Below are 12,249 nucleotides of genomic sequence, written 5' to 3' on the forward strand. Positions count from 1 at the left end.
GTGACTAAATGAACAAAGAGCAGCCTATCCATGGAGACCTGCAGATTTGCCTTCTCCTTCCCCCAGGATAGATTCTTAGGAGCGGAGTTACTGGGTCAAGGGGCATGTGCATTGAACGCTGTGATACTGGTTGCCACATCCTCCCTGGCCAAGCCGTGCCAGCCCGCACTTCCCCCGGCAGGGTGGGGGAGAGCCCACTTCCCCAGTTCCTGCCTGTGCTGGGAGCCTCGCCACAGCCCACTGAAGATCCCGGTGTGGGAGGCCGTGTGCTTCTCAGGACCGCAGTCCCGGAAGCGGTGGCCGGGGTGGTTTGTTGTCCTCTCCAGCCTCCTTGTGTCAGAGCGGCTTGCCGGAAAGGTCAATGCAGGAGCCAGGGGTGTGGAGCAAAAATAGAAATCTGGTTATTGGCAGTGGGCAGAGGGCACCCTGCGGCTCAGCCACACCCACTCCCTGCTGCAACTTGGGCAGAAAACTCGCTCATTCATTCTCTTGTTCCTTCGGGAAAATACATCAGGGCCCTACTGTGTGCCGCCATGGGGAGTGTTGCCGCTGTGGTTCTGGAGCCAGCTGGAGAATGTCCCGCCGCTTTTGCTGGGTGCCCGGGCAAAGCCCTTAGCCCGCTGGGCTTCATCTTCTTCCTGCATCGCTGGGCTCACGGGTGGACAGGGCTGGTCGGGTGAGAGGGGAGGGCAGGTGTGTGAGGGACGGAGGTAGACCCGGGGGAGGGGAGGGGGCTGGGCAGTGTCTCAGGCCTGGAGGAGATTCTGATTCTGAGTCTGCAGTTTTTGTTGGTCTTTGTTTTTAAGGACAGCTGCAAAGTTCTGCGGCTGAGGGGTTCCAGCCTTTCCAGTGCGGCTCCCCACTTGCCCTGTCTCTCCTGACGTGATGTATGTGTCTGGTTATATGTATTGTCTCTATTTATATCTGTGTGTCTTTGACTTTCTCTGCGTTTCTGTGTGAGTCTCTCTCTGTGTTTCTCCCTGCGTAGGTCGGGGAGCGGGAGGTCCTCCTGTCTGTCTGCAGGTCTCTCTGCTTTTGTCTCAGTATGTGTGTGGCCTCTCTGCATCCCTGTGTGTTCTCTCTCTCTCTCTCTGCCTCTCACCCCCATCTCCATCTCTCCCTCAGACTCCTTTCTGTGGATATTTTTGTCTTCCCCACCCACCCTTATCCTCAGAATAGCTGTGCTCCAGAAGAACTCTTGGGTTTTTATTCCCTCTTCACTTTGCTGCTCCCTAGACCGACTGTCTGACCCAAGGATGACTTTATGTGACGTACGTCCGAGAGGCTCTGCAGCTGGAGTGACAGTGTTTGATTTCCCAGTGCTCCCTCCTCCCCCTTCTCCTTGAAGGGAACTGTCCATGTCTGTGTCTGTCTGTCTGTCTATGAATCTGCCCTGCTTTCTAAAACCCTAAAGAGACGTTACAAAAAGCTTTTCTCAACGTCAACACCCAAGTCCCTTTAGAGACCAGCGGTGTTCACTGCCCCTTCCCCATCTCCAGCTCTCCGATGCAGCCGAGGGCAGGTGGAAGTAGCAGGGCTGAATTTGGGTTTTTACTTCTGCCTCTGTCCTCACTCACTGTGTGATCCTGGGGAAATGCACTGACCTCTCTGAGCATCGACCATGACTGTGCATTCCTCCCAGAGCCAAGTAATGACCCACACAGAGCCCCTAGCACAGTGCTGGTGCACAGCAGGCACTCAGATGACGTCAGCTTCTCTGGACCAGAGCAGCCAGTCTCCAGAATGCCTTCATTCATCCACTCCATTCAGCAACGTGGCAAGTGACATCCATGGCTGGAGAACAAGGGCTGTCCCCAAAGGTCTCATAAGCTTCACTTGCTAAGAACTCCAGACCATTGTCACCCAGAAACCTTGGGCCAAGGATGAGCAGTATTATCAGAGTGCCAGCAGGAACCCTCCAGAGTGGACTTCCTATAACATACAGTGTCTGGACCATATTTAGACCTTTGCAAAATCACCCAGTGAAATCCTGGTAGAAAAAAGTGGCACACATAGCCATTGTTTTTAAAAGTCTTCTCTTTGTTTGATAAAGAGTCTTCAAGGGAGGCAGAGAGGGTATAGCCAGCCTGGCGGAGACCAGTATGCTGCCTCTGGGCTTCAGTCGTGGGATAAAGAATATAAGTTTTTCTCTTATGTTACTATCTTTTTACTTTGGATTCATACGTTCCTAATTCATTCATAATCCACTTGTGAGAACAGGCTCATGTCCCATATGCCTTTATGCTGCAGGCTTTGTCCAGGACGGGCAAGTGGGAGGTTTTAAGGATTCGGGATAGTTGGTTGGGGATGGATGGGTTGTTGTGTGAATATTTAAAGGGACATGATCCTTCCAGGCACAGCTCTCTCCTGTGATCACCAGGAAAAGCCCAGTGTATTTGTGATTGGTTTGGAGAGAAGATTAGAAGTTGGTTAGAATAACACTCTGATTGCTGCCCAGTCTGCCTTCAGCCAGAAGCAAGATGATAATTACCCCCAGGCTCGCAGCTACTGATTGAACAGCCAAGGAGCCAAAGACATCAGGACCCATCAGAAAAGCGTGGTGAAATGGGCTCAGAAGCTTTCGGCTAAATTCTCTAAGGTCCCTTCAATCCCTGGCAGGCAGATTTTTCACCCCTTCCTCACCCTCCAAGAGCACACTTCTATCCTAATGCAGTTGAGTTTGTCTTCTGTTTTTCCCAGTTGGCTGAGAGCAACTCAGAGGCAATGGTTCCCCCCCCCCAAATTTTATTTTTCTAGTACCAAGCATAGTACTTGGCTATGTAGTAGAGGCTAACTTAATATTGCATGGATCAGTGAGGTGATGGTTGGTTGGAAGAATGGACACATGGATGATTTGCTTTGAGGATGATGGCTGAGGGGATGGATGAATGGATGGATGGTTGTTTTTTTGGATGATAGGCCACTGAATGCTTTGCTAGGTAGGTAGTTGAATGGTTTGCTGGATGGGTGGTTGAATTTGGATGCACAGTTGGGGATGGATGGATGGATGGATGGATGAAAAAATGTAACCTTATTGGCCACCTAGAGACGGCCTCCCAGAGGATGCGGGAATCCTCCCTGCAGTGCCTCTGACAGTTCCCACAAGTCTACCTACGACAACTAACTTGCAAGGTGTTTCATCAACTAAGCAGAGTTGTTATCAACTTCCAAATTCTGGGTAAGATAATGTAGTATGTATTAGTGGTTAAGGGCATAGGCTTTGGAAACAGACCTGGGTTTGAATCTCAGCTTAATTAAAGCAGTTGTGACCTTAAACAGATAAATCCCTTGGCCTCTCTAAGCTGTGATTTCCTCAGTTGCAAAATGAAGCTAAAAGCACTGCCTTGCAGGGGTGTTACGAGGATTAAATGAAATAATTAATGGTAAGGGCTGCTCAGTGCTCAGTAAGCGGTATTGTCATTGTTACGGTACCGAGCCAGAACGTACCCTCCCATAACGTCTGTTTTCACCAGAGCCCAGATGTGTGCCAGATATTGTGATAGTGTTGGGTATTCAATGAGAAACATTCTGAAATAGTCCCTCATCTTCTGGAGTTTATCTTCTGGTGGGGTGTTCAGGCAATAAACGAGTAAACAATTTCAGATGCTGTTAAATGCTTTGCAGAAAATTGAAATAGATCAACGTGAAAGTGATGTGGCTGGTTGAGGGGCAGATGGCCTTATTTTGTGTCAACGAATGACAAGAAGATGTAGCTATGCAAAGATCTAGGTAGAGGATGCCCCAGGTAGCAGGAATAGCCAGTGCAAAGGTCCCCAGGCAGAAGAGAGCTTGTTCAAGGAAAAGAACAAGGCCAGGGGGGCGAGGCAGATTGTAGGGGTGATCAGGGCACAGCAGTCTGCGGTCGTGTCTGCGGGAGGCGGATGCTGCCGACCGTGAAGGCTGTGCCGTGTGACGTGAGCATAACCCATGTTCATCTCCTTCTGTCCCCTGGGACAGCACGAAGGAGGCTCGCTCATTGGGCAGCCCTCCAGCTTCCTGATGATGGCTGACAGGCTCCCAGTCTCTGGGCCTCCAGGCTAAGCAGTCCTGATTCTCAGCTTTCCCTGTTGCTGTCCGGGGACCCCTGCAGCTGCCACCCTGACTGTGTTCTGGACCCCCTAAACCTAGAACTCCACAAAAAAATCAGGTTAGCCCCAAAGGAAACCCAGCCCAGGAAAGCCAGGAGAGCTCTAGTTGGGATTGTAACGAACTGAACCAGTAAGCCGCGTTTCTCCCCGAAACCTTGCCCCTGGAACGTTTGCAGGGGACAGAAGGGGAAAAGGAGTCTTTGAGGCTGGAATAAAAGCCACCTTAAAAGACGTCTGGAACCATTTATCCAGAAGCATCTGGTGTAGAATCAGGGCTTACAAAGAAAAATAAGCTATGACGGTCGCTAATCTCCAGCCGGGCTGATCCAGGAGCTCGGGTGAGGTAATGAGGATCTGGACTCACTCCATCACCCAGCAAGGCCTTCCCCTGTGGCTTTCCTCTCCGTGTGGGGGCCAAAGAGCTCTGAGAATCTTCCAGTTTCATAGATTCCGAACCTCTCTCATCTAGTAGTTCCCAACAAAAGTCTGGAGTTCTGCCTTCTAGGCTGAAGAGCTTGGTTAGGCCTGAACCATACCTGCTGTGGCCAGGGACAGGCAGTGTCCTGATTGGCCGAGCCTGAGTTCTGTGACCACCCCTGAAACTGACAATAGAGAGGCCCTCCCCTTCCACCCGGACTGGCAGTGGAGGACATCCAGCTACTTTCCCGCTATGCAAGATGGATAAGTTCTAAAGATCTGCTGTACAACATTGTGCTTACAATCCACAGCACTATCCTGTACGCTTAAAAAGTGTTAAAAGGGTAGGTCTTGTTATCTGTTCTTACAGCAGTTTTTTTTAAAATGGATGCCGTTAGGAGGGGAAGGGAGAATGGATTCTGTGCAGGCAAGAACAGCACATGTATCTTACGTTTCCCAACTCGAAATTAACTGCTCCTTCCTCTGTGGCTCAGAGATACATCTCTCACATCTCTCATCTCCTCCTGCCTTGGTCGATAGTTTAATGTGTGTCCATGTCTCCATCAGTTTTTTGAAGCTCACTGGGGATGGAAACCGTGTCTTAAGCTCTTCAGGGTCCCCAACTCCTGTTGTACCAGGACAGTGTAAGGGTCCAGGACATGCCTGGTTAAGTTGAATGAGGTTTCAGGGCCCAATGTGACTACTGTGCCCCTCAAACAGTCCCCAGGAAGAAATATCAGAGAAACACCCCCCCAAGGATGGCCGAGCTCACCCCACCTCTGTGGTCTCTCTGGTTTCCCCAGGCAAAGCCAACAAGAATGTTCAGTGGGACGAGGACTCGGTGGAGTACATGCTGGCCAACCCGGTGAGAATTGCCTTCGTCCTGGTGGTCCACGGCCGCGCCTCTCGGCAGCTGCAGCGCATGTTCAAGGCCATCTACCACAAGGACCACTTCTACTACATCCACGTGGACAAGGTGAGGGCCGCCCTGGTCAGTTCGCCCCATGCTGGCCTTCCTCTGCGGGTCTGTCTGCCCCCTCCAAGCCGGCCTCCCTTGCGGGGAAGCCTTGCAGGCTGAACAGGTGGCTCCCCTCAGAGCATTTGGTCTTGAAGTGGTGTGTGTGTGTGTGTGTGTGTGTGTGTGTGTTGGTTTCAAAGTTCCTAGCTGGGACTGGAGGCTTTCTCCATAAATATTGTCATTTGTACCTCTTTTCCTCACTATCACACTGTCCAGTTCAGTGCCTGCCACTCTGTGAGGGTAGCTCACCCAGGGGTGGGCTCACTTTTTCTGTAAGAGGTCAGAGAGTAAGTATTTTAGACTTTGTGGGCCATACACTCTTGTCATGGCTACTCAGCTCTGGCTTGAGTAAGTAAAGCTGCCATAAATATATATATATATATATATATATATATATATATATATATATATATATATGTACATAAATGAATGTGTGTGACTATGTTCCAATAAAACTTTATTTACAAAAAAACTTTATTTACAAAAAAACTTTATTTACAAAAAAAAACCCTGCAGCAGACTTGCTGACCCCTGAGCCATCTTGTCCCAGAGGTTTCTGTCAGTCTGTTGATGTGACGTGACTATGTCTTTAGTCAAGACAGCAAAGGGGATGCTGATCTGAAAAGTCTGCAGGCCTGTGAGAGGGTAATGGAGACATTCCACCCCTCGAAATGCTCATCAGGTTTAGAGTCAGCCATATTTCTTAGCGTGTCATCCTCAGACCGTGTGCATCCGTCTTGTACACAAATGCAGGCTCCCAGGCACCAGCCTACACCTAGTGAACCAGGAGCTCAGAGGCGGGGCCGGGGACTCTGCATTTCAGATAGCTAAAGTAATATTTAAAAAATAACAAAGATTCCAATAGCGATGCAGAGACACCCCCAGGCCTGAACTGGTTACTTGGCCAAGTTCAGCAGCCGTGTTCACTGGACGGGAAGGGACAGAGCAGGGGCAAGGGGAAGGGCCTTGTCTGGGTGTTTTCTGGGTTGCTGAATGTCACCCTTTCTCTCCTGGGACAGCGCTCTGATTATCTGCACCGGCAAGTGCTCCAGTTCGCCAGGCAGTACAGCAATGTCCGCGTCACCCCCTGGAGGATGGCCACCATCTGGGGGGGCGCCAGCCTCCTGTCCACGTACCTGCAGAGCATGCGGGACCTCCTGGAGATGACCGACTGGCCCTGGGACTTCTTCATCAACCTCAGCGCAGCCGACTACCCCATCAGGTAAGGCAGCCCCGGCCCCAGGCCAGCCTGCTCTGCAGTCCCCTCCCTCCCGCCTTCCCTGTCCCGGCTGGGAGGCCAGAGGCAGAAGCAGCTTGCCTCCTGTCCAGAGACGCCTTCCTGCCTCTGTGGAGAGCTCACGCACTGTCTCCGTGAGCTCTGTCTCCACGGGCTCCACGCCGGGCCTGAGAGTCATGTGTGTGTTGGTTCATTCATTCACTCATTCAGCAGAGATGTCTTGAGTACACAGTTTTCCCAGCTCTGTTAGAGAACACACTGAAAAGACCAAAATCCCTGACCACAAGCTGCTGCCATTCAAGTAGCGGAGACAGACAACAAAGTCAATTAGTAAACTGGTACATTAGAAAAAGTACGAAAACGAATATATGTGTGTATACGCATGACTGGGACACTGTGCTGTACCCCAGAAACTGACACACTGTAACTGACTGTACTTCGATTAAAAAAAATAAATTTTAAAAATTAAAAAAAGGAGAACAAAGCAGAGAGTAGAAGCAGGGGAGAGTTGAAAATTTTTCTTATTGAAGTATAGTTAATTTATAACATTGTGTTAGATTCAGGTGTCCAGCAAAGTGATTCAGTTATACACATATATGTATATATCTATGTTCTTTTTTCAATACTTTTTCATTATGGTTCATTGCAAGATATTAAGTATAGTTCCCGGTGCTCTACAGTAAATCCTTGTTGTTTAGCTATTTTATATATAGTTGTGTGCATATGTTAATCCCATATTCCCAATTTCTCCCTCCCACCACTTCCCCTTTGGTAACTATAAGTTTGTTTTTTTATGTTTGTGTTTGGTAAATCAGTTTGTACTACTTTTTAAATTCCACATATAAATGATACTATATATTTGTCTTTCTCTGTCTGACTTACTTCACTTAGTACGATAATCTCTAGGTCCATCCGTGTGGCTGCAAATGGCATTATTTCATTCTTTTATGGCTGAGTAGTATTTCATTGTATATCTATACACTGCATCTTCTTTATCCAGTCATCTGTCGACGGACACTTAGGTTACTTCCGTGTCTTGGCTGTTGTAAATAGTGCTGCTATGAACACTGGGGTGCATGTATCTTTTCGAATTAAAGCTTTCGTCTTTTCTGGATGTATGGCGAGGAGTGGGGTTGCTGGATCATATGGTAACTCTGTTTTTAGGGTTTTAAGGAATCTCCATACTGTTTTCCATAGTGGCTGCACCAATTTGTATTTGCACCAACAGCGTAGGAGGGTTCCCTTTGGAGAGCTGGAATTTTAACGAGAGTGGCCAAGAACGTCCTTCCCGAGAAGAATGGAAGACGGTGAAGGAATGAGCCGCTCAGGCAGGGAGTGTGTCCAGGCTGAGGGCAGAGCGGGCTTTGAGCCCTGAGGTGGGGACATGCCTGGTGTGTTCCAGGAAAACAGGGCTCAGTGTGTCTGGAACAGAGTAAGTGAGGGGACAGTAGTACGAGACAGAGGTCAGAGAGAAGATTGGGGCAACGTCATGGGGAATCTAGAATTTCGCTGCTACTCAAAGCAAGATGGGAACCACTGGCATGTTTCATGCAGAGGAAGGTCAAGGTCTAGCTTAGGTGTTAAACTGAAGGGAACATAGTGGAAGAAGGGAGGGCTGTCACAGCCCAGGCAGAATTACACACACGCGTCTCTGGGCTATTGGAGGCCCATCAGTGTGTTGTCTGACTCCTGTCAAATTGTAACAAATGAATTGATTGCCCACATTTTAAAACTGGGAGATTGCAACTGATCTCTAGCTTCTCTTGAGGGGCCTCCCACTCTGGGCCTGCATACAACTGTGTGCAGCTGGTGGGGCAGCCAGCAGCCCCGAGGCCGAGACGAACTCAGAGGCCACCAGGAAGGTCTGTCCCTTTGCACAAGCATTGATCTACTCTTTAAAAGAGACCATAGGCAAAAAAAAAAAAAAAAAAAAAAACCTCCACAAAATCTGGTAAAGGAAAAAAAAAAAGTCAAGAAAATGAACTATATTCCTTATCAAGAAGGCAGCTCTTGGCTTGACTGTGTCTTCCGTCTTAATACTGACACGGCTGAAAAGGAGAAGTGGACGGGGGTGAATGAGAGGGCCTGCCTTCCTCTGAGTGCACTGGGGATAGCATTCACAGAAGAGCTAGTTGAAGGCATCTTTTTAAAAAAATCTTTTTATCAGTGCAATTTTCAAACATGCACAAGGATATTAGACCAGTATAATGACCCCCTCATATACATCACTCAGTTTCAACTGTAATCAATTCATGGTGTCTTGTATCTGTACTTCCACCCTCTTTCACGAACCCCGGTGAAGCATTTCCAAGACATCAGATAATTGCATCTGTAAATATTTCAGTATACATATCTGAAAGATAAAGTCTCTCTTTGAATTTAACATCAATGTGACTTATCACACCTAAAATATTAACAGTCATTCTTAATGCCGTCAGATATCGAGGTCACGTATTCTCAGGAGTTTGGCTTTTGAATCAGGATCCAGGCATGGAGGGAAGTTCTCTATTTAAAACTAGAAATGGTTTCTGGCTCCTTCATTTCATGATTCCCAGCGCCCTCCTTCAGTCCTGGGCTCGGTGGCATCCCATCACCTTCTGGAAGAACCTGGACCTTGGAGGAGATCCAAGGAAGGGACAATCTTGGTCAGGGTAGGCAGGATGCTCCTGCACCTTTTGAACCGGAGAAAAATTATGGGATTAGAAAGATACCAGTTCCCTTTTGTTGATAAGATGGCAGGGATACAGAGGGTGATTCTGAAGCATTGCTGGCAGGTTTTTAGTTACTTATTCCTTCAGCATTCATTCTGCAAACGTTTAGGAAGCAGCTCCTCTGCTAAGCACTACTTGGGCATTCCATGGACCACGTATCCGAGCAGAGGAGATGAATAATGCGGGGGAGGCATCATACTAGCTGTGAACAGACTATAAAGAAAAGAAGATGGTGTGATTGGGGGAGGGACATAACCAGGAGGTCAGAACAGCCTCAGGATATGCAGCAGCTTTGAGCTGAGACCAGAAGGATAGGAAGGGATCAGCAGGCAAATGGAAAACAGAAGATCATTCTAGACTAGGATTTCCCAACCTGGGCACTGATGATGCTGGGCTGGATCCTTCTTAGTCATGGGGGCTGCCCATGTTTAGCAGCACCCCAGCCTCTACCTACTGGATGCCGGCAGTGCTCCCAGCCCCCAGTCACTGATACCTCCAGATGTTTCCTGGAGGAGGAAAAGCACCTGCAGCTGAGAACTCCCCGGTTTCCGAGAGAGAGAACCACTGGACGACACTTGGGTCAGAGATGAGCTAGTTGTATATGAGAAATTTAAACATGGCTGGAGTGTAATAAACCAGACATTGAGGAGAGGTGAGTCTAGAAAAGCACAAGGCGAGAGTGAGTTAGAACATCCTCCCCACACCTTCCAAGAAAGGACCGTGTTCAGAAATACCCCAGAAATGCTCTGTGCAGCTGCTAATGTGGCAGGCGCTCCCTTCAATTCCTACTCTCCCTTTTGCAGACGTCCAGTGGCGGTCTCAGAGGGCATCTCAGCCTAGGTCAGGTGGTGACACTTGGCTGGAGATCCTAAGATCAAGTGAGCATGCCTGTGGCCTTTCCAGGAGAATCGCATCAGCTCTCAAGGCTGCCCCCTAGAGGCCATGTGTTGATTTGCACGTGGAAGCTGAAACCACAGCCATTTACCAGGTCGGCTCCACCAAGCTATCAGGATCCTGGCATCTCAGCTTCCAAGAGGATGAGGGCTGAGGCCGTCCTCCGATGGCTTGAGGTTTGAGTGTGAGCTCTGCCACCCCAATGACCATCGGCAAGGAAGTTCAGTCTGTGAAATCAGGATACAGTAATAGAACCTAGGGGAGTTTGGGCACTTAGAAAGCTCAGTCAACGTCACCGGTTAATCCCAGAGCTCCAGCCAAGGCTGAAGCTCATAATCTCCAAAAAAGGCCCGGAAATCCTTTCTCAGGCCACGTGGCCCTCCTATTTCGGGGTTCAGAGAAGGGAATCGTCACTTTCTTAGCGTCAATGCTCCAGTTCTCGCGATGTCTCTGTCGGTCTGGCTCCCCCTCTCCCTGCTCGCATCTCCATGCCCCTCCCCCACCAGTGCTCCTGCCCACGCGTTTTGCCGGCTTCATGGCCACAGGCACTTCATGCACCAAGCACTGCTGGTTCCTTTTGCTGTTGTTTTCCTGAAGTCGCCCCACACAAAAACATATGAATTTTGCAGATGAATGGTTTTATCCTGGGCAACTCTGATAGGTTTTCTCTTCCCATCTGCCGCTCCATCTGTAGCTTCCAAAACTACGACTTTTCCCGTCCCGGGAAGGATGAGCAGACTTGGGAGTCTTCTCCAAGGGGCGGGGGTGCCCAAGTCAGAAGCTTCTATGAGGCTCTAAAACCCTGGAGGGGTATCCAGGGGCAGAGCGCGCCCGGCGTGGCTGCTCTAGCTGCTAGTGATTGGACGTCGCCTCCCTGTGCCCGCTGCCCAGCTCCACCTGCGGGCCAGACTCGTCCGCCTTTACTGGCCGGCAGCCTCGTTGAGACCCTGGACACTGACAGCCTGGTTGCAGATTCTGCCACCGCTGACTGGCCGTGTGAATCGGCACAAGTTGCTTCTTCAGGGTTAAAGGAAATAAGGCACACCAAAGGCTTAACACAGTGCCTGACACCAAAAGTGCTCCGTACACGCAGGCTGTTGTTATTACAGCGATGGAGGAGCACAGGCACCACGGGCGGGACTTCGCCACCAGCTCAGTTGCTTTCCTTTTTCCCCTTTTCTCATGAAAAGACCGGGAAAATATTTCTTGAACTCGTGTCTCCTCCAAAAATGGGGAAGTCCGAGTTAGCCTTGAAGACTGGATGTTTCCAGACAAACAGGTTAGAAGCAACTCATTTGTGAATGGGAAGATAGTCTTGGATCTGAAATATGCAAGCTAAGTGTGTTTAAAGAATCCAGGCCTTCCCACTTCTCTGTTGGCCTGACCGCCTGGCCCACGTAGGCTCTGGTTGTAGCGGCTTATGTATCCTGTGCCTGGATGAAAATGGATGTTTTCAAACACTGAGACCCTGCTAGGTCTGGGATCATAAAGGACATGATGGTTGTCCTCTATTCTTACTGACTGACTAAGGCAGGAAACTGTGCTAGCATTCTTCAGTTAGATGTGTCACAGGACGGGATGAAACCAAAAGCACTTTGCACTTGGTTTGGGCCAGTAGTGACAGACCCCACACCGTCTGTCCTTCCCCGGGCTGTGTGTCCTGGAGCAAATCAGATGCAAAGGCTGAGTCATCCACAGCCCCTCCAGGGCTCACATTCTGTTTGGGATGTGCCTCTGTGTGTGTGTGTATGTGTGTGTGTGTGTGTGCAGGCATGTGGCAGGGGAAACAGTATTGCAGCTTTTCAAACTAAACCCAGAGTCTACTAATTCTGTCTCTTGGGGATCCACACCAACAAGGTCTGACGCAGGGGGACCCTCTATGTG

General features: G+C 49.4%; 1 protein-coding gene across 1 annotated transcript in view; it reads left to right on the forward strand.

Moving 5' to 3' along the window:
- XYLT1 (xylosyltransferase 1) overlaps positions 1 to 12,249 on the forward strand; it is a 287,011-nt gene that overhangs the window by 205,166 nt on the left and 69,596 nt on the right. Inside the window, exons 4-5 of the mRNA XM_072942672.1 lie at positions 5,309 to 5,481; positions 6,543 to 6,745. Of these exons, the coding sequence (XP_072798773.1) occupies positions 5,309 to 5,481; positions 6,543 to 6,745 (376 nt within the window). The remainder of the gene's footprint in view (positions 1 to 5,308; positions 5,482 to 6,542; positions 6,746 to 12,249) is intronic.

Source organism: Vicugna pacos, chromosome 18 (genome assembly GCF_048564905.1).
Source record: "Vicugna pacos chromosome 18, VicPac4, whole genome shotgun sequence".
Taxonomy (NCBI): domain Eukaryota; kingdom Metazoa; phylum Chordata; class Mammalia; order Artiodactyla; family Camelidae; genus Vicugna; species Vicugna pacos.